General features: G+C 37.1%; 1 protein-coding gene across 1 annotated transcript in view; it reads right to left on the bottom strand.

The window, feature by feature from the left end:
- Positions 1-200: 200 nt before the first annotated feature.
- Positions 201-23635, bottom strand: part of LOC119791671 (tyrosine-protein kinase yes-like) — a 34681-nt gene continuing 11246 nt past the window's right edge. The window contains exons 2-12 of the mRNA XM_038297894.1: positions 17776-18082; positions 13543-13642; positions 12301-12399; positions 11979-12082; positions 10124-10273; positions 9746-9901; positions 7449-7628; positions 6691-6767; positions 6342-6495; positions 4182-4313; positions 201-3110 (exon numbers count right to left, since the gene is read on the bottom strand). Coding sequence (XP_038153822.1) covers positions 2902-3110; positions 4182-4313; positions 6342-6495; positions 6691-6767; positions 7449-7628; positions 9746-9901; positions 10124-10273; positions 11979-12082; positions 12301-12399; positions 13543-13642; positions 17776-18073 — 1659 coding nt within the window. The 5' untranslated portion in view covers positions 18074-18082 and the 3' untranslated portion in view covers positions 201-2901. The remainder of the gene's footprint in view (positions 3111-4181; positions 4314-6341; positions 6496-6690; positions 6768-7448; positions 7629-9745; positions 9902-10123; positions 10274-11978; positions 12083-12300; positions 12400-13542; positions 13643-17775; positions 18083-23635) is intronic.

Genomic DNA, 23635 nt, shown 5'->3' with positions numbered 1-23635 from the left:
AAAAGTTAACTGATTTTTTAAATCTTATTTCAGTTTAATATGAGAAAAAAGTCAGAATTCTGAGAAAAATTCAGAATTTTGAGATTAAATCTCATAATTCTGACTTTTTTAGTTGTCCTAATCCTCTTCCATAAATTGGTTTAAAAACAAAAAAACAAAATATGATTAAAAAAACACACACAAACCTTGTCTTAAAATGGTTTCCATGTAAAATCAAGTCTTTATTCTACAAATTCAACAGAGGATTCCCCACACTTTCAATCCCTCAAATGCATTTCAATGTTGTAGTTTACAAAGCCCTCCTTTACAAGCTCTGTGCTGAGTTCTCATCTCAATGCAATCCTGCAGAGACCATAAAAGAGCAACATTAGGGGTAAAAAAACAACTTTGAAAATGTCAATGCAATGTCTTAAACATGGTGTTTACAGAGTCCCTCTGGTTACATAAACATCCCGGTCTAAAGGTTCTTTGCAGTCACAGTTGAGAGGATAAAAAAAAGCTTTGCTTATTTCAAAACGAAGGTCAGCAAAGATCCACTTCGAATGGCTGGAGGAAATGTTTTAAGTCATGATGTAAGAAAGCCACAAAGGCCATCATTTTCTTTACCAGTTCATGGCACCAATCCAACCAATAAGACAATACAGAGTGGTTATAAAGAGAGATTATAATAACCAGGACACAAACAGCTGCTTGGTTGGGTGGTGTGCAGAGATGGACAGTCTCCAAATGGTATTATTATACAATACCTGCATGATCTGAGAAATGTTTACAGTAATAAATATGAAAAAGGAGCAAAGACAACTTACAAAGGACTTAAAATTGTGCAGGTGAGGAGTAAAATGCATCAACCCCCTGAGAAATTCTACTGTGGGAATATATTGTCTCTAAAATTGCTGATAAACATGAGACTGGGAGCTGCTTACAGAATGTATGGCTCTAAATTCTAAATTTAACCACAATAATTTGGGGCATTTACTGTAATAGTAAAAAACATGTTGATTAAATGTATTTTTATTTTTTCTTCTTTTTTAAAACAGTCAGAGACCCAGATGAACACAAATATTGCTCTAAAATAATATACACACTATGTTCGTACACAAGCTGGAGGCTGCAATGACTTGGCTAAACTAAAAGCAGTAAATACATTTAATCATTTTATCCATGTTTCCTGATACGCTCATGAAACCAGCAAGTTTAAATATGAAAATTAACAATTACAATTATTTTGGGGGGGATTTGCGCCTTATAATAATAAGTAATTTATTGATGGACAAATATTTCCTGCATGAGATTTTGGGGTCACAACGGGTTAGTTCAATGCACCGTTTGATTTAAAACTCAGTAAAACCTTAATTGCATCAAAGTAGAGGCTTTTCCTAAACATTTTTAAAGAATAAAAGTAGCTGATTTGTATGGATGACATACAACCTTATATTTGAATATAATATTAGCGACAGATAATGTCCTTGTCCTTATCTTATGTATGGTTCATGGTTCAGATTATGGCATAAAATAACTGGTGTTAGAGATCTCGCCTGAATATCTGCTGTTGGTCTAAGTTAATTTATGTTTGCCATAATCTAAGAGAGCAGGGCAAAAATATATTTTCAATATTCTACAGCAAGAACATTTTCTTCTTTTTCTTAACTGTAAGCTGTGCATATTGGTTTTTTTTCCCAATCTCACAAATCTGGGTTTTCTATAACAGTTTGTATTTCCCTATAAATGATCTTCACTGAAATCTAGACAGCAGCTGCACCAAAAGCCTTAACATGTTATAATGCTAAAAATGAAATCCTAAATGATAAAGGAAAAAACACCTTCCTTTTGTTTGGTAACATGATTAACTGGAATATGTAACAAAGAGTCATAACTAAAAAAAATGTTGCCTAACATTTCCGTAAACCGCTCTGTAAATAAACCCTCAGCGGTAACAAGAAGGTAGTTTATTTTCTATTATTATTATGTTGAGTCTGAGAAATTTGTAGATGTATGAAGCTGTGAAACAGAAATTGAGTTGGAACAAAATTTCTGAATGTTCAGAAAAAAGCAAGCAGCATTATGATGATTGACATAACTGAGGGGGTTGATTGGGGACAGTTAAAGTAAAAGTGTAGAAGCTGTAATGCAGTTAAAATAGAAGTGTGTTATTTTACATTTAAAATCAACTGAATTTTGTGGATATAAAAGGTTAAGGTATAAGAACTACCACTGCATATGGTTAAAATGACCTAAATCGGTATCGGGGAATAAATGTTCTGATAAAATTGCTTCTGCAAAGTAATGGATCTAAAGCTTTAATAACTCAGTATATTTTCTTTGTCTTTTCAAAGTACTGAACTGGCTCCTGCACCCTGCCCTCTCTCAGGTATGAATGAAGATAAACCTATAAATGCTGTTGTAGAGTTTCTAAATCTATGAGAAATAGACATGGGTAATAAAGCCAAGAAGCAACATTTTTTCCTGTTATCCATATTTATCCAGACTGGAAACAATGAAATTCCATAATTTTCCAGACATTTCCCAGTCTGGTGTAGTGAACTGAAAATCAGGACCATAATACAAAACCTTTAAAGTGTCAAAATTCTTAAAATTTTCTTTTTTTGGATGTTTAATCACAGCTTATTTCACAGAAACATAACACTGCAATGCCTGGTATTTAAACATGAATACATATTACAATACCTACAATCTTTTTATACATGTCGACTAAATCTGCATAAAGAGGTACAAAAAAAGACCTAATATTTGTTGCAGTACCAGATGTGAGAACATAAGAATAAACGTATAATAATAATAAAAAAACTATATCTGAGTGGATGATTGAAGAACAAAAACATGAAATGCAGAATAAATTGTGTTGTACTGAAATGTCTTCAACCAAGCTTCCTCCTCTTATGGCTATAGGTTTTCTCCAGGCTGGTACTGAGGTTCAGTGGAGGTAAAATAGTCCTCCAAGAAGCACTGCAGGTACTCAAAGGTTGGCCTCTCGTCTGGCTCCTTCTTCCAGCAGAGCATCATCATCTCATGCAGAGATTCGGGGCAAGCTGGAGGGCAGGGCATGCGGTATCCTCGCTCCACCTGCTCCAGGACTTCCCGGTTCACCATACCTAAAGGAGCAGGGTCAGGATCACAGATTACAGTGAGGGCTGGATAACCAGCCTAAAATCTCAGGACTTAACATAAAATACTTTAAAAAAAAAATTTAGACCCAATTTTCCTCCGAGCACTTAATAAATATAAGCATATTATGTTTACAAATACTAAATATCATGATGATTTCACTGCAGAAACTGATACTGGTCTGGTTTTAACACATGGGATCTGAGTTCTGTCCAAGAATTAGCAATATACGCAAGTATTCCAGATATTCTAAATAAAAACATAGACCATAAACTTTTATTTTCTGTGTTAAAGTCATATAATTACCTCTTAAAAGTTTCTGCACCATATGACGATGGGCAGAAAATAAGAGACTAACAATAATATCCACAGATTACAATACAAAAAAAAAACAACTCCTGTTTAATTTTTCAAACACATTCAGGTCCAGAAAATACTTAAATCAAACTATGTTTGCAAAGAAACTTAAAACACCGATTTGAATTACTATATATTTTGCGTGCATTTTTAAAATTACCCCTGAATCTCATATCCCTGGTTTTTCCTCCTGTAAAGATCAAACTCAACTTTTATTGTTACTGAAATGCAGCAAAGTTGCAATTTCTTTGATATGTAAACTGAGAAATTGGACTTTAACATGCTAATGTTTTCTGAATAAAACATGTACTGTAAACTTCTGCGTCGGAATAATCTCTGAATAATTTAACCTCTTAAAGGTTTCTGCACCATATAAGACACTTGAAGGCGATCTGCATGAAAAACACATGCAGATGACTTCGGCAGATGGCCATTAATAACTGCGCTGTTCGGTCCCCTGATCGCCTCCCACCAGATGGCCTCATCTAATCTCACGTCTGACCATGTGTGTTAGTGTGTGTCAGCATTTCTCCCTACAGAGCCAAAAACAGCTACCTTACAAAGTGTCAGACGGCCTCACTTTTTCTTCTGATATTATCAACAGCAGCATGACAACACATGACAGACTGGAATCAACCTGCTGACATCTTAAATCAGAAAGAGTCCTGTATGTAAGTGTTTCTGTGTGGAGCATCCCTCACCTGGATAGGGCACCCTGCCTTTGGTCACTAGTTCGGTGAGGAGGATCCCAAAGGACCAGACATCTGACTTGATTGTGAAGCGACCATACAGAGCTGCTTCAGGGGCTGTCCACTTGATGGGGAATTTGGCTCCTGTGTTGGTTAAGAAGACGTGTAACATCAGCAGGGCTGTGTCTTCTCGAGCACAAAGAAACCAAGGCTTTCATAATGTCACCATGACTTCACAAAATAGGCCTTAAACCCTGGTGCTCAGGGCACACTGCGTTGCATATTTCAGATGCTTCCCTGCATATTTCACATACCTGATATCAATTGATTGCAAATTAAGCTAAACTATGCTAAACTGTAATCATCTGAATCAGGCGTGCTAAAGAAGAGAAACAGAAGATATTCGGTTTTGTTATATCCAAGTAACGTCTTCCTATGGGCAACGAGTTGAAGGCACAAACTAAACTGTTCATAATTCATTATTTATGGTATGCCAGCATTCATAACATGCAGGCGAATCACTGTCCCCCAGACATCCGCGGTTATATTTTTATATTTATATATTTTTTTTTAAACAAAGTGGAGTGTGTATAGTTCCTATATTTTCTGATCCTGACCTGTTCTGCCTCTCTATGACCGGGCCTGCATCTGATCTCAGTGTTTCCCTAAACTGTCTTTGGACTCCTGGACCTCTGAGCCTGCCTGTTCCAGTTCTGATCTGTTTGCCTGACCAGGCTTCGGACTCCTGCATGTTCTCTGGCGCTGCACCATCCGGGACACTCTGGGCGGCGCCCACCGCATCTTGTTGGCAGCCCACCGACTGGATCCTACCTTGTTCTCTGGGCATAGATTGAGCTTGTAAACCAGGTTAGTGACTCATGTTCATAATCTTCCTCCGTTAGATTTACATTGTCACCAACCTGTGTTTCTCTCCCGCAGAGTTTCCCACCTATGATGCCCTAACCGCTGCAGCTCTATAGCCATTTTTCAATAAACGCTTTTTGAGTTATCCCACTGTCTGTCTTGCCTTGAATACTGGGTCCCTCTGTTCTGAATCCTGGCATATTATGTATTTACTTGCAGTCTATGTCTTAGATCAAAATAAAGTTGTAAAAGGGAAGAAGGCAGTGATTTTAGAATGTTTTTAAAAATACAAATCTGAAATAGGGGGCATGCACTTCTATTTAGTGCCCAAAGTCCTAACTTAGTAGAATTACCATCTTTTGAGGTATGCACATCAAGAACGGAATGTTTGTCTATTCATTTTTGCAAAGTAGCTCAAGGTTAGCCTTACTGAATGAGAGTAACTATGGAGAGCAACTTGGAAGACATTTTTTTGGATGATTTGATCTAAATATTTCCTCTGTAGGTCTGGCTGTATGTTTTTGGTTCCTATCCAGCTATAAAAAAAAAATGTCTGCAAAACAATCCATCCACCTTCTACTAAATTCTGTACAGGCTTTCTGCTCCATCTGAATGTTTCCCACAGCCTGATGTTGTTCCCATCATGTTAGTTTTCCTTGTCTAACTGCACCATGTTGGCTAGAAGCTTGGATCTCATCTGACTAACACACCCTTTAAGACCTGACCTGTCTGCTGTGTTTTTTTTTTTCATGTCAAACAGCTGGGTTTTCAAAGAACAATCGACTCTGTTCTGTGATTAAATTACAAAAATGTGGACTTTGTTTATAATCTAGGTGAGTTCTGAAGTTGCACTGGATTTTATTTACGGGTGTCAAAGGGTTGCTAAGCATAATTATGGTCCAATCTTTTAAGGCTTTTATTGTGTAAACATCTTAAACTTGGTAGATTGTTGCTTCTTTGTTCTAGTTTGTTCAGGTCTATCACAAAAAGAAAAACACTGGTTTTTGGTTGCAACATGTAGAATTTTAAAACGTTTAAGAGTATTAAAACTTCTGCAAAGTACTGAAAAGTGTCTGATATAGTAATCTTACCAGGGACAAAAAATTGTAGATAAGGAAATGTGTTCCAAGTAGTGATGAAGACTGTTTTCTCAGTGAGTGAACGTAGCAACTAATCGGAGTAAATAGCAGCATCTGTTTTCCACTATTAACTTAATTAACCATTATGGGACACCACATATAACTCTTGTATTTTCCATTTCTATTCTACACACAGCCTGTTTCCTTGTGCCGCCGTGCATGTACCAACCTTGCCTCGCTGTGTACTCGTTGTCTTCTATCAGCCTGGCCAGACCAAAGTCGGCAATCTTGCACACCAAGTTTTCGCCCACGAGTATGTTTGCAGCCCGCAGATCTCGGTGGATGTAATTCATCCGCTCGATGAAGGCCATGCCGTCTGCAATCTAAAAATAAAATAACCGGGTGAATCATTTTCAGGCCAAACGTTGTAAAACGGGTGACACAAAGCAAAGGAATAATGGGAACACTGAATCGCTCTACTGATATGGTGGTACTTTTTTTTTAAATTAAGATAAAGCTCTGATATCAGGACTTAACAAACAGATGTTTTAAATCAAAGGGAAGAATGTGTGTCTGACCTTTGCAGCCATGTCCACCAGCGTGATGAGTGTGAGGAATTTGCCATCGCCTTCTTTGACAAAGTCCAGCAAGCTTCCTAAAAAAAAAAAGCAAAAAAGATACACTACAAAAGGTAATGCAGAAGGCTTTTAAGGTGAGAGGGCAAAAGAATCCCAGAGCTTGAATATGACACATAAATAATTACCAGTTGTCAAAATACCTGCAGCTCTGCCTCTCAAAAATACAATTATTATTGTCATTTAGGAAAATGTAGCTGCCTGTATTGTTGTAGATATAAAACAGATTTCCTTAATTAAGTACTCTAACAGAAATAGATTGGATTGATGTAAAACTGCATGTCTCACTGTTCTGAAAAATAAGCATTTTAAATGCTATAAAGTGGTTCTGCAATGTACAAATCACCTTTCTTGTCAGGTGATGATGAGGTTTGTTTAAATAAATAATTTTACATATATACTGCTTTATTAGTCTGTGTTGGATATAGATTTTATATAGACCTTACTCAAAGTAACAAAAATTTCTCACACAGAAAAGAATATCAATTAAAATGCTTGTTAAATTGAAAAATGTCTTTTAACTGAACTTCCAGCCATTAATCCAACTGGCCTATAAGGATGGTTTTCATCTAGAAATTCATTTGTTTTGCTTTGCTTTATCTTAAGAATGTAGTTTATCAGGATTTTGTTCAAATACAGCAGGTTTCTTTTATTTTCTGATTAGAAAAAGCTGTTGAAGAAGTCATCTGTGCTTCACTTACCTTTTGACATGTACTCTGTGACAATATAGATGGGTTCCTCAGATACTACAGCATAAAGAGGCACTAGTTTGTCATGTCTAAGTTTCTTCATGATCTGAGCTTCCTGCAGGAAAGCCTCGGGTGACATGGTTCCGGGCTTCAACATCTTTATGGCCACTTTGGTTGTGCCGTTCCACGTGCCTGCAGAGACAAAGACAGGAAGCAAAGAAATGGTAGCCACAGGGGGAATCTGGGAGCATAATCGGTTGGGAGAAAGGCTGCATCATTAATTAGGTCTTATAATCGCTCAGGCATGTGCTGGCATGCAAGTGTGAGCGGATTCAACCTTTTTAGTTAGAAAAATAGAAGGTAGTGTTTGAAGGGTATATTCCACTCTCATTTATCTTTCTCTTCCAAGTAACTGTAATTTTCTTGGAACCACTATAGTGGTACTGACCTGTTTTTCCTTAAATCTTTTTTAAGCTCTATGGCTTTGCTCTAGCCTTACCTGTCCAGGATTGGTCTACTATTTTTAGGAGAATCAGTTGATCCTTTCAAAAAGAATAACCATTGATTGGACATATAAATCCAATACTCATCTAAAGATATGCCTTCATATTTATATATATATATATATATATATATATATATATATATATATATATATATATATATATATATATATATATATATATACACTATATTGCCAAAAGTATTTGCTCACCTGCCTTGACTCACATATGAGCTTAAGTGACATCCCGTTCCTAATCCATAGGGTTCAATATGACGTCGGTCCACCCTTTGCAGCTAGAACAGCTTCAACTCTTCTGGGAAGGCTGTCCACAAGGTTTAGGAGTGTGTTTATGGGAATTTTTGACCATTCTTCCAGAAGCGCATTTGTGAGGTCGCACACTGATGTTGGACGAGAAGGCCTGGCTCTCAGTCTCCGCTCTAATTCATCCCAAAGGTGTTCTATCGGGTTGAGGTCAGGACTCTGTGCAGGCCAGTCAAGTTCATCCACACCAGACTCTGTCATCCATGTCTTTATGGACCTTGCTTTGTGCACTGGTGCACAGTCATGTTGGAAGAGGAAGGGGCCAGCTCCAAACTGTTCCCACAAAGTTGGGAGCATGGAATTGTCCAAAATGTCTTGGTATGCTGAAGCATTCAGAGTTCCTTTCACTGGAACTAAGGGGCCAAGCCCAGCTCCTGAAAAACAACCCCACACCATAATCCCCCCTCCACCAAACTTTACACTTGGCACAAGTCCATCAGATTGCCAGATGGAGAAGCGCGATTCGTCACTCCAGAGAACGCGTCTCCACTGCTCTAGAGTCCAGTGGCGGCGTGCTTTACACCACCGCATCCGACGCTTTGCATTGCACTTGGTGATGTATGGCTTGGATGCAGCTGCTCGACCATGGAAACCCATTCCATGAAGCTCTCTGCGCACTGTTCTTGAGCTAATCTGAAGGCCACATGAAGTTTGGAGGTCTGTAGTGATTGACTCTGCAGAAAGTTGGCGACCTCTTCGCACTATGCGCGTCAGCATCCGCTGACCCCGCTCCGTCAGTTTACGTGGCCTACCACTTCGTGGCTGAGTTGCTGTCGTTCCCAAACACTTCCATTTTCTTATAATACAGCTGACAGTTGACTGTGGAATATTTAGGAGCGAGGAAATTTCACGACTGGATTTGTTGCACAGGTGGCATCCTATCACAGTTCCACGCTGGAATTCACTGAGCTCCTGAGAGCGACCCATTCTTTCACAAATGTTTGTAAAAACAGTCTGCATGCCTAGGTGCTTGAATTTATACACCTGTGGCCATGGAAGTGATTGGAACACCTGATTCCAATAATTTGGATGGGTGAGCAAATACTTTTGGCAATATAGTGTATATATATATATATATATATAGCAAGACCATTCAACATAGTCTTATGTTAGTTGAATAAAAGTGTATTATTCAACAAATGGATAAAAATAGACCGGAGAAAAAAAAAAAAACGGAAGTGTCGATGCATTGGATCGTCGGCTGTTGGATCGATGGATCGATACAAAACGATTATTATTTACACCCCTATTTAATATTGAACATAAATACAATGGTTTGATTTAAATCCATTGCACATTCCTGTGGAATTAACTATCATCACAGAGACAATATCTTGAGATAAATATGACATAACAAAGAAAGGAAGAAACTGCAGGAAGTGGGTAACTCTAATACATTTTTTTTAAAATAACTATAATAATGAACTCCCTCTAGGCCACTAAGCATCACTAAATAAGCTTTACATGGAGGCTTTGCTCTTACCCATCCACACCTCTCCAAAGCATCCCTGGCCCAGTTTGACCTCCAGCTGCAGCGACTCCCTTGGGATCTCCCAAGCATCTTTAGCGAGTCCCTGAGTCTGAGGCTTGACCGTTGGGCAGACTGTGGTCAGCTTGTGGCAAAGTCCATCTGCATGCTCTGTGATATGGAGAAAAAAACTACAAGGCTACAAGAATGTTCCGCTTTAGATAGCTGCTGTAACTCCATCCTCTTTCCACTGAGGAGGTGGCAAATCATAACAGGAACATAAACCACCATTAAAATTAAACAGCATTATCCCTCTTGGCAATACATGTACCATACAGAGTAATTTACAAAACCATTCCCCAAGGTCCGACAGTATGAAAAGCAGGACCAAACCTGTGTAGTGTTTGACGAGCTTCTGCAGGGTGTCAAACTGGGCTCGTGTGGTGATGTAGTACCCCCCGTTATCCAGCTTGCGGATCTTGTAGTGCTTCACATTGTCTCCTTTGGCTTCATCCCAGTCCCGTATGGAGAGAGAATAAGCACCTAAGGTGAGACAAGAAAACAATCAAAACCATGGGCAATGGGTTTCTGATAAACCCAACAAGATGGTATTTTCTTACCAACTTCCTCTATGTTGGTATTTTCTGATTCTGTATGGGAGTTCGCTTTTGCACTTAGCTTGCCTAACTTTTACACCTTCCTAGTGAAAACAGTTAGCGACAACAAAGACAGCAGGTTTCAGATAACTATTGAAATCCCTGTTTTGGGGCAAAACTTGTTAAATGTTACCCTTTCTCTTACTTAAAAAATATATATATATATTTGCTCATTACATTATGGTTTTAATTTCATTTGTCAAAAAAATTTAAAAATCTCCAAACCATCCAGAATCTGTGTAAAAAGTAATTTTCCTTTAATGACTATTTCTAACTGGAATATTGTGGATCATGGCAAAGCTTTTTAAACAGGTTTAAGACTATACTGCTGATCCACTTAGCAGGTCATCCAGCTCCTGAAGCAACACAGAACACCACACTACCTCCATGCAGTTTGACTGTGTATGTTAAGCTCTTTATTATATACGGTGTTGGTTTAATATAGCCCTTTCAAAATGTTTAACTCTTGTGCCTTTAACCCATTAAAAGAATATAAAAATTTAAATTTGCCATCCCACACTGCATGGATGGACATAGAGAATATTCAAAACAACTGCTGACATGCCCATGTCTGGTCTTCAAATTCAAGTCTGCAAGTTTTTCAAGTCTGCAACATCATTGTGAAAAGAGACCGCAAGATGTTTAAAGACAAAGATCAGCACTTCTTGAAAAACGTTTTGTTGGTCACAACAGATTAAATTATGAAAATCAATTAAACACAGAATTACTTCGGAAATAACATCAAACTAACTGTGAAGCAATGAATTTGATGCATTTTCAGCAGGACCATGACGACCATGAACCATAGAGTTAGTTTGTCAATGAACCAAAAAACACAAGTAATTTAAAAACTGGTGGGGTAGTAAGAAAGGTTAAGTCCTGTTGGCGACTTTAAGGGAGCTTTAAATTCAAGAAACACCTCAAACATTGCGAAAAGCAAAGTAGACTCTTTTTAGACCAATTACAGAGACCAGTGGAAGGTTAGAGGAAGTCTGGTTGAATTTTTTTTTTACTAATGCAAAGTTCAGACCGCACGCAATTCTAGCAGAAATAAGCATCTGCTGCTTCATCTTTGATTCTTGTACACATAAAGGTCACAGGGAATCCAGCAGCAGCTGCCTCAGGCCGGTCTCCTTCTGTTTGTGGCGGCTGGAAGTAGATGTTAGCATTTTTCAGTTATGTGGTACAAAAATATTTTGTCGGCAGGTTTCAACATTTTAAAGAAATTTAGGTGTTAATAAACTGTTTCAGAGGAGTTATAATAGAGATCTGCATCAGCAGTGCTGTGTCCGCCTCCCTGCCAGCACCAAGATCAGCTTCTGTGATTGGTTGATGAGGCGCGTCGAGCAGCAAATTTCCTTTCTTACCAACTCCAGCAGCTAATTGTGAAGCGCGTCACGCGCCTCAGATGCTCAGAAGCTCATGAGGCACGGCTTCAGCTTCTCAGATGCGTCAAGATTGCATTGCTGCTGCTGCTCAAACTGTGCTGCAGGACCTTTTGATGAGCCTTAATGCATGTCAACCACAGACTTTGCATGTAAACTAACTGCTTCTACTGCCTGAATGGTAACCATTCCACGTGGAGGAATCACCTTTAGTTGTTTCACTTTCCCTTGCCAGGAAAGTCCCCCGGTTGTTCCCAGGATTGAGCAGCAACCTCTCAGCATCCTTGCGTCCCATTTTACCAAAGTACCATCTGTACAAAGCAAATAAAAACAGCATATTAAAAGAGAAGGGACTTTAGAAAATAAAAGTTAAATAAGCTGATTTTGGAAAGGTAAGACCGCAAAATTCACAGATGTTAAATCATGAATGTTGGGACCATACAGAAACATAAACAATCATGTGAGAGCCATTATTCTCTGACACAGGTTCAGTATATAGGAGGTAGGAGAAGTGACAACTCAGGCTTACTCTTCAGCCTGAATTGAGTCGGCGGGGGCCACGTAATTGCTGGGGATGTAGCCTTTCTTCCCGGTGGTGATGGAGCGAGCCTCCCACCAGTCTCCTTCCCTGCACCAAACAATGACAGAAGAAAGCACATAGCTTGTTCATTCAATTGTCAACACTGGACAGAGGCTTTTACATATATATGGAAAAATGATGGAAATCACCAATGGAACACTGTTAATGGTAGTTGATCATTTTACATCTGACTCTTAAACAAGCAAATGCTGTTGCTTCTGCTCAACCTAAAATTGTGACATGAACTTGGTTTTGATTTTCAGCTTTAGGATAAAGAAGAAATGGTTACAATTTGACAACTCTGCTTTTCAAGCAAATACTTTTTTTGTTCTTTGCTTTTTTGGCGTAATGAAAATTTTATTAATCTGTGTGTAATGCATAATTCATAGTAGATCACAAAGTATTTGCTTTATGATAGAGACCTTGTATGTCTGAAACCATTCTTTTATTGTAGATTTTGTTAGCACGTCTATCTGCTATATTAACCAATATGATGTGTTGAACTAGATGTGTTATTTTCACAGCTTTCGTGAGACGCTTTTGTATAAAGTAGGACATTAAATCATCTCCGAGTTTTAACTGGCTTTCTTTTGATTTGATATTAAACTGAATTATTTGTATGTAGTTTTCTTGTTATTCTACTAGATCGAACAACAAACCAGCAACAATGGGAGTGACAAGGCCCTCAGGAAGTCACCATGCCACCACTATGTTATACGGTTGGAAGAGTGTTCTTTATTTTGAGAGCTCCATCCTAAAGATAATTTAGTACACATTTTTGTCAGGCTCATCTTCATCCATGCTGATGGTTTTATTGATATTCCAACACTTTAGGGTCTCCAAGATTGTTTCTAGTTATTGAAACTAATTTATTTTCATCTCTAAGTTAATGTTTGGGTTGGATTGTAGTTTTAAAACACCTTAAACAATCATAAAAAATCTTTTTTTTGCATACAAAAAATATAGGCCTGCATGTATTAATTCGCTACTATGTGGGCCGGCGATATTCACATTAAATTCAAACTCACAAAGCACTCACAGAATTAAATGCACTGTTAAAATCTCAAAATTATTACAAATTTACTGTCCATAACAAGTTTATGTGGATTTCAAGGATCCTTGATGACACCAGAAAAGAGCTAAATCTCCCATGAAAGCATTGATTTAGAAAGAGACTGAGCAGATTCTTACGTATTGTTGATTATCTGAAAGCGATCCCCCTTTTTAAAGGTAAGATCGTCTGATGTTCTGGCTTCGTAGTCGTACAAGGCAACAAAGAAGGTGACGCCGCCTGAAAATATGAAAACAGAATCCATATTTAAAGAACACCGTGTGGTTGCTGAAAAATCATTGAAAAATAAATAAGTGCAAAATAGAACAGACTGATACAGACTGACTAATATCACATCATCAATTTTATAGTGTTTGCATTTGCCCTAAATTCTCAGTTCAAACTAGGTGGCTAAATACATTGTGTAAATGGAAAAGTAATATTTTTTTCACTCTCTGAATCGGACAAATATCCCTCTGATGCATGAAAGCTAGGATTAACAACATCATCCATTTTTCCCAAAGGCCAGAATAATAACAGAATTTCTTCAGAGATGCGGTCTCATTCTCTTCAAATTCAGAAATATATTGAGTTATAATAAGCCTTAAAACAATTCAGGAAAACCCAGATCATTAGCTTATTCACGGAATCTAAAATAACCTGAACCCCATGATAAATCTAAGGGTTTTAGTTATTGCTTATCTCATATTACAGATAATTGTAGATGATGCTTGATTAATCCCTTCCATTTTTTGTAATGTTTGCACTTGATCCATTTTCAGTAAAAGTTTCAATATATACCGTATCAGTAAATATACATTACATTTTTTATCAACTTGCTTCTGACCACAAGTGTTGCTTCATAACATATTTTCTATAGTTTTTTATTCTCTATCACCAATATCAGGTAAAGTTAGAGAAAACAGACAAATAGAAACGAAATATTTTTGCAAAAATTATATATATTAAAATAACAACAAAAAAATAACTGGTCAGCTTGAAGTTACAGGGAACTGACAACATGAACAGAATTATAAGGAAACAATATTTTCTAAATATTTATTCTAAATATGTTAGTTATGATGTTAAAAACACATTTCTACCAAATAAAAATGTTATAAATATAGGTGAACTTCTGAAAATTTGAATGCTCATTTTGATTCAGTATATATAAGCATCTGGTTACAAATGTGGCAAAGGGGATTTTAAAATACCATTGTTTGTACGTCAAAGGAAACAGAAATAAAAAGCTTTTATTTTTTTTCATAATTCAGATTAGGTTTATAGCTGCAAGTTGTTGTAGTATGAGCTCGAATAAACCATTAATAGCCAATGCTCATGCCTACTGGGCAGCAGGCTTCCCACGCAGGGGCTTTCCATGACAACAATGCAGTAAACAATAATCCTATTATCACCTGCATAAAGCAAACACTAGCACAGCAATGTGTATAAAAGCAGATAATGCAATGCCAGTAAGGGTAACAAGCACAATCTCCTAAACATGAGAGACTGATCATCAGTTATTTTCTTTGTAGATCAAGACTGACAGAAAGACCAATGAAGATACGTTAAAATGTTTAAACTTTGAATTAAAATGATACAGATATAAAACAGGATTAGTGGCTCTATACATCATTTATTGTTTGAAACAAGGGTCTGAAAACATGATAACTACCATGACCTATACCATATTTTTGAAGAATCTTTTTTATATTTTCTATGAGTAATCTGGCCTTTACCCAAGGTCCAAAAACATGCATGTTTGGACAGCGTCTCTCCTAAAGACTTGTGAAGACAGCAACCAGCTAACCTGACTCCGCCAGATAGATTTGCTCCGCATATCCATCTGGAAACCTTCGGTTGAAGTAATTTTGGGAAGGGGCGAAAATACTGGTTAGCTGATTGGCCTATGTTGGTGATAGACGGGCCAAATAAACCAATCAGATCAACGAAGCATATGACGTACTAACAGCCAGGCTACTCTTGCCGAAACCAGTCGGGAGAAGAGCAAAAACATCTTTTCCTCTGAGAAAAGCCTCCAGAGCAGTGTTTTGCTCTTCTTTCAGTGAAGAAATACTCTGTAATTCCGATAAAACTTGCTTGATAGCCATGCTAACGCTAGTTTCATCGGCTGAAGCCGCCATGTTCTTTAGACTGAACTGTCGCGCTTCTCGTTGCGTCACACCTCAACCCGCCTCAAAGCCAATGCTGATTGGACGTTCGTTTGGTGAACGGCTCCAAATTTTCTTCAACGGAGACTGATTAGCGAGTGAAATCTTGAAAGCTCGCGAGATCAGGATGGTCTCACGAGGCTAGCAACCAGCCCCTTTGATAAGCTGGTACAGACATAGATGGCTGTAGCTGGACGGGTATATAAGGATAAAGAGAGGATATATGGGACAAAATGCCACTGAGAAGAAATGGATATTAAGACAACACAAGGCAAGCTTAATAATCTAGTACTGTTTGTGCACAAGACAATCTATAATAGTTTACCCACCAAGCAAAAATTGGTTGAAAACACAACATAATGGGCTTTATGCACAGCTCCACTACTTCCTGAATTTAAAGTAGCTCCTTTGTTTCCTGTCTTTCATTACTGGACGAACTGATTAATCCAGGTGTGTCTGGCCAGTTACTTAGGTCATACACACTTGGAATAATCAGTGCATCCAATCATGAAAGACAGGAAAGAAAGGAGCCTCCTGAAGTTCAGGAAAGGGTGGAGTTGTGCATAGAGCCTATTGATGTTCAACTGGCGTCTACATTAGGTTAAAAAGCGAAAGGTTAAAAGTCGTGATTTTCAGATCCTTGAAAAGACTGTGAAGTCTTTTCAAAATGTTTTTAATGTCTATTATTGGACTAAAGTGGGACTAAATCAGACTGACCAAACAGACGCCAGTTTTCTACAAGTATTTCTGGACTAAACAAGACTATGAAGGACCGACCAGATTTAGCCTAAAAACCAACGTCTAAAAGACGTCTGGTGTTTGAGTGGTGGGAATCAAGGAAAAACAAAACAAAAAGAACCTTTAAGTTAGGGCCACTAGATAAGAAAAAGTTTTTTTTTATTGCATTGGACTTTTTATGATAAATTTTTAAATCTGGTTTTAAAGGGAACATATTATATTTCATTTTAAACATTTAGGATAGGTCTATAGGTGATGTAACACAAGTTTGTTAAAGTTTATACATTTTTTATAAATATTTTGCACAAAAACAGTTTTAGATCATGAGTTTTCATCTCCTCAGATCTGATCGTTGTTTTTTCACGGCTTAAAATTCACATAGGCATAGCGGGAATAGTAGCAATATCTCATGCATCCCTGCAAATCCGGTTTCTACCACGCGGGAAATTCCCTCTTTTAAAAAAATCATGGCAATGTGTAATGTGGACGTTTTAGGATTTAAACGAAGAAGATCATCTCCACTACTCACTTTAAAAAAAAAAATCTTATCAGACGCTGGTTCAAGTTGCTTTGACACTTCAACACTCTAGATGCTCGGCGCACTGGTTGTTTATCTGCTCTGTTCTGTACAGTAGTGGCTAGTCCCCTTTAATTCCTTTTTAAACATCAATATTTGTACTAAAATATTCTTTCTTTCCAATTTGCTGACATTATGATCTAAAGAGAAGCATCATCTCCTGGTCACACCCTGTAATTCAAATGCAAGGGCCATCTTGAACGGCTGCTACTGTAGCTACAACCTCAGAGCAGCTTGGTTTTATTTACCTTACAAGTTGGAAAAAATATTTTAAACACTTTTAAACATCATATTAGAAGTCAGTTCATCAGGATTATGATCCCAATAAAATAAGGTGACCAGATTACTGAAATCAAATAATGGGACATTTCCAGCACATAGATAAAAATAATGCATACCATCAAAATTGTGATGCTTTTATCTATTTTTATATGTTTATTGATATTTTAACAAATACAATCTAGGAATGTGTCTTTCTAATAGATCTGGCAGCAGATGGGGCACAAGTTGGTTTATGTCTGCTCATGGCACCTCCTGCTGAAAATCTATTTAGGCTAAAAAAAAAAAGGACTATCAAAACACTATCAGGATGGGCAATCTGTATGTTATTTTATCATGATTGAAGGTTTTTTTGGTCTTTTTTGTCTAGAAATATTACGTTACTATGCACCTTTAACGCTCTTTGATCTTTTTCTTTAACTCATCCAACAATTCAGCTTTTAAAATTAGCTGTAGGGAGAGGTGAAAAGTTCAATAAAATGAATTCTGATAATTGTTTACTAAAGGCTTTGAGAGCTGATTTTATTTATTCAAAAACATACGTATTAAAAATGCAAACTAAGGTTGTGATAGGTAGAAGTGATTCTACAAAAATAAAAACTACTCACTAGAGACGGCACCAGAGAAAGAGTTTGACATGGGACCAGTGAAGGATGTTGACACTCCTCCAAAAGGAGTCATGGCAGAGGAGGAGCCTCCAAATGGCGTTAGGGCTTGGTTGAAATTCACAGCTGCAGAGTTGGAGGAAGATGCTGGACCCTGATTCTGCTGCGTCTGCGTTGGTTCCGGCCCATAATGACCGGCGTGAGGCACAGAGGTGGAGGTGTTGGGGTCAGACCGTGAGGAATTCTCAGTCTGATATTTCATGGTGGGGCCTTTGTCTTCTTTGCTCTTCACACAGCCCATCGTCTCAGCCTGCATAGAGAGAGAAAACAGAGACCATTTAAAACAACCAGAATCCATATAACAGAACAGCATAGCGTGAAGGGCTATAAGAGGAGGAGCCTGGATTAGAAATCGCAACATAAGGTTTACAGATGGAGGAACAAATGTTATGAAATCAAAATGTAATGACCTGCTATTTCCATGTTAATCATTTTGTTGTTGCTTTAACCAATAAGACTTTAAGCCCCGCTGTAACTGGGACATATGGTGAATACTAAATCTGCTTTGATTCACCATTTTGTACATCAACACGAACAACTAATCTGTAGACATACTTAGGTCTAAACTAAAGAAACATAATGTGGAAGTTTCTATGCTTTACAGTACATGATGAATCAGCAAAGTAAGAACAATCCTTCAATTTCCTTCAATCTTTCTCACATACAGCATAAACCTTCGATGCAAAATTAAAGTGAAGCATCAGGCCACTTCACTTATAAAAATATTTCCAAGAAATATAAGCATGGCTTATTTTTTTACATGTGGAAAATATGTGCTAACAAACACAATAACATTTCTGGTTTTACAATCTATATCAAATGTATCAGCAGTTTAGGTTATCGTTTTTGACAAATCCAGTCCTAATGTTTTCTTTAGGGAGCAAATCCTTCCTACTTTCATATCTCAAATGAAGCCATAAGTGCAGTTTCTTCCAACAGGTACAGACATGCACTTTTCATATCACTAGTAGGAATGGTCTGCTGAAAGTCCCACAATAGCATTTTAGGATTTCAGGAGACTACTTGTAGCATCTTGCTGTCAGGGTGAACTTAGATGATTAGACTTGAGGAAATTTGCAGCAGCTTTGAATGTTCAGCAGTGGTGTCAAAAGTACACACATTTGTTACTTAAGTAGAAGTATAGATACTGCAGTTTAAAAACACTCTGGTAAAAGTCAACTTGAACTCTTTAACTTGAACTCTTTACTCAAGTAAAAGTGAAAAAAGTATGTGCTCCAAAAACTGCTTAAAGTATAAAAGTATAAAATAACCTTTAAAAAAACCAGCCAGATACCACTATATGAATTGAAAGCTCAATTTTTCGACTATTTTGAAAAATTATTTGGGAATGTGTCCAACCTTTAAGACATTACAACATCTTTTTCTGAATCTGACATTGTAGCATGGTATAAACAGTTCATGTTTGCAGTTTGAAGAACACCTGCTTGCTTCTGATGATTTCCTTTAGCTAACCAATGAGTGTTTGCCATATATAACTCATCCAATTACACTAGTTTTCACTAGATGTGGATGGAGCAATGATCTGCATTGGATGGCGCACATGACGTGAAATAAACATTTATAAACATTAAGCATAACCCAAGAGTAAAGAGTAACATTTGCTTTAAAAAATGTAAGGAATAGAAAGTACAGGTATTTGTGTGAAAATGTAATGAGTAGAAATGTAATGGAGTAAAGTATATATACCAAAAAAGTGTACTTAAGTACAATAACAAAGTATTTGTAATTCGTTATTTGACACCTCTGATGTTCAGAAACTGTAGACTTTTAGATACAGTAAAAGGCTAACCTAACTTATTTAAGCCATATTAAATCCTTTTACCAGACTCATAAACTGCTTGAATATAATTTCTTTAAGACTAAGACACCATTTTTGATATTCCCTCAGTGTTCAATGTAGTTTTACAGCTAGGAGATGATCTAAATAAATGTCTGAGGCTCAAATGAGAAAAACACTTCTTCAAAATGCTGAATAAGGATGTTCTAACCATGTATACCTAAAGTGACGCGTAGTGATGTGTAGTTTTAGGCCATTTGAGCTATTTCAAGTGGGAACATTTTCATACCTGCCAAAAACTCCAGTGGCATTTACCCGGCCTGGGCAATTGATTGCATTTGCGATTAGCGATAAAAACAAAACATATTTTCCAGACTGTAAGCCAATACTTTTTTCCCGCGGTTTGAACTACGTAGCTTATAAGAAGGTGTGGCTTTGAACCGCCAGAGGGGGAAGTCAAAATTTGAAATGAAAGAATAAGGGGCTAATTTTTATTTAGCACAAGAACATGTTAGCAGCAGGTACAGTGGAGAACAAATGTGCCGAATTCACACATTTTGACATTAATTTGCCACATTGACGCTGCTGAACCAACGAAGAGACTGGGCTCAACTCCTGCAGAGCTGAAACAAAGAGCCAACAAAGCCCCATCTTTCAGCAGAAGCTCTTTCTGCCTGTCACTACCCAATCCGTCCCGGAAGCAAGATCCCTTCTGCGCATGCGCTTTCAGCTCATTTTCGCATGCGCATCCAGATATACATGCGGGTCATTTTCGATTTTATTTTGTTAAAAATACCAAAATGACATATTCCCTCCTCTAAGATAGTGAAGGCACTAAAAAATAATATGTTAAATGTTAACAATGTTTTTCCTGAGAAATGAAATGCCTTAAAATCCTTTCTGTTTTATCACTCGTCTCTGCCTGATCTACAGCAGAAATGGGATCCTACGCTAATTTGGTGGCTAACTTTTTCGGCTTTGGATTTTAACATATATCTAGTCTTTTGGAGTTTTATGTTTTCATTTCATTTAAACCTTATGTTATATAGTGTGTAATCTAAAGAAGGAAACAACTAAACATGGTCAAATTTTGCCAGACTGCCCTGAGCATGTTGGATGATGACGTCAGTTTAACGAAACAAATGTAAAAAGCATAAAAGTTATCTCACAAAATTCATAAAACATTTTTTAAAGATGTGTATTAGCATTCTTTAGTGAGTTAAGGATAGATATAAGTAGTTTTAGTACCATAATAACTACAGTACATCTGTTCGCGCATGTGCAGAACGGATCAGGCATTCTTCTTTGTCCCTACTCTAGGGACTATATGTAGAGCTCCCCCTACAGGTTTGGTGGGAGACAGTTCACCTTGTGGGAAACAGTATATATCAGCAGCTTATAGCCTGGTTCAATGTATATATGTACGTTTCCAGTTTTTTCAAAAAATTAAGTGGTGGCGTCTTATAGTGAGGTGCGCTCTATAGTCTGGAAAATACGGTAACTGATTACGATTATTTTTTTATTCAAATGGTGTACTAGGTTAAAACTAATTACACCTAAGTAATTAATAACATCTGCTTTAACATAAATTTCTGGCTGTATTGTAATGTTATTAATCTCCTCTAAAGGATGCTGTGTTTTTAAGTGTAGCCTCACTGGTTTTTGCAAGAGAAGTGATGCCAGAGTGACAGGATACTAGAGCAGAATCATAAATCAATTGAGAGTCCGTTAAGGATTATATGGTGACAAAGAAGCAGATTGCACTTTATGAAATTCTATTTGTAAATATCAAAACTGGATAAAGTTGTTAGGTTATTATATAAATGGTGCCTATGTAGGCATGCTGCCTTGTGGAGTAGTGTAACTTCCCTGCTTGGCTTGGAGGGTGAGGAGGTAATTTTAGAATTATGGAGGACATAACAAAAAACGATAAAAAAAGACATGCTGACAATAAACACGGTAGATAAAAAAAAAGCTGTTGTGAGTTAACACACTAAATAGAGCTAAGTTTTAACATTCCTCTAAGAGCAACTGAACTACCACTTTCAAAGCACTGCTCCCAAAACTGATTGTTGGAATAAAGCAAAGTCAGAGCGACATACCCTTTCTTTTACTGACAATTCATCATCTCTGTATATTCAAAATCATAAATGTTTGAAATATTTTAAAGATTACTGTTTTTTATACCGTACATAAAAAAATACACTGATTAATATGTAAGAAAACATGTTTTTGTTTAGTCAATTTTTAATACAGCTGGAAAAATAAATAGCTGAAATTAGATTTCTTTTTTTATTCAGTACATTATCCAAAAAACATTTAGCCCTTCATGTTATAGAACGATCCTCTAAATACAAGAGAAAATGGACTCTGGACAAGGAAATTTTCAGGATCATTAAGTGGAAGTGGAACATTAATATGCACCCTAAAAAAATTTGTAATCCTTATATTATTGAATTTTATATACTTTTTCAAAATCATTCAGTCCTACTATTTATTCAACTTTTTGTAATTTATTTTATGTTAATTTTTAATCCTATCATATTTCAGTATCATTTAACCAAATAAAAAAAATGCTATTTTATGTTGTCAAAAAGCTTTTTCAGACAGGTATATTACGTTTGGATTTTATATGAATTTAATACAAAGTAGCACATAATAGTGAGGTGGTAGTTCTTGCATCCTCAGCTATTAGCTTCACTGTTAGCTAAATTAACATATTACAGTAAATGTCTATAACATTAGACCACGCCCGCTCCCATTGTGAGCTTTTGCCACCCTTAGAAATAGGATCCATATCATAATCCACCTTCTCGCTCTTTCAAACCTCAGTGTTGATAACAAAATTCTTTTAGTTTTTTTAAATATCCTATTAAACATCCTCTTCCATTTATGACTTAAAAGTTAAAAGCACTTTGGATAATTCCGCCAAGTTTAATCTGATATCCCTAAAAACAATCTAGAGCAATTAATTAAAATAAATAGAACACAGCCTCACTTAAAGGTATTGTGAAGGATTTTCTCGAATGTTTTAAAAGACCTGCCCTCTCCACTTAAAAAAAAAAAAATGTGAGTGCAATCGCATGAACGAATCCATTTCTCCTAGTGCACAGTCTGTTTAAAAGTTTCTGTTCTTATAGCTCACACAAACCTCCTGTGTCAGAATGTACCCCTAAATCCCTCAATCACTATGTAGAGCGGGGATTTATAGTGAACTCTGTTGACTGACGGTTCAGACAGATGATCAATTCCCGGCACAGGCAGTGCGCCATCTTTATTATTAGTTGCCGCTGTAGGGTAGCGACAGCCTATGGTGACAGCAAATCCCATAATGCTTTGCACAGGGAGCTCTCGGCGCAAAGCATTCCGGGATATACCTGCCTCTTCTGAGGCCTTTCTTTTCTTTTCATACAATTCTCAGACACTCTTTCTCTTACAACCCTCGGCCATTTTCTAAGAACAGGGAAGAACCGTGAGAAAGGTCAATGAAAACCGTAGATCACCACACATATACACCTGAAGGTGTGCATGCACAGAAAAAGATAGCTAATGGGACGAACACGTAGGATGGCCTTATGTAAACATATCACCAGAATGATTGACAATTAGGGGGACCACTTATTTAGATAATCCACCCGGAAATAAAAGATCATTCTCTATACATTTAAGTACAAATGAAGTGGTGGAAAGACAAAGTTTTTTTTTTTTAAACCACAGCAGAGAGGTCAGGGATGAAGGCATTGCAATGTTTGCAATGGGATCGGAAAGCTGTTTTTATAAGAAAGACATAAATAGTAATGTCTGAATTTTGCTTTTAACTATGACGAGAACACAGGTAATGTGTACCGGTATGTGGAAGTGAGTTGTCTAGTCCGATGAGATTGAACTTTTTAGCCGCCATTAAAAGCACTCTGAGTGGCAGAAAACTAATAGTAGACATACCACCCTCTTAAAGAAACGTGGTTGTGACAGCATCATTCTGTGGGGATGCTCTCCAGCAGGGAG

Source organism: Cyprinodon tularosa, unplaced genomic scaffold, assembly GCF_016077235.1.
Source record: "Cyprinodon tularosa strain WSP-4 unplaced genomic scaffold, ASM1607723v1 ctg4, whole genome shotgun sequence".
Classification (NCBI taxonomy): domain Eukaryota; kingdom Metazoa; phylum Chordata; class Actinopteri; order Cyprinodontiformes; family Cyprinodontidae; genus Cyprinodon; species Cyprinodon tularosa.
This window is presented reverse-complemented; position numbering and strand designations above follow the sequence as displayed.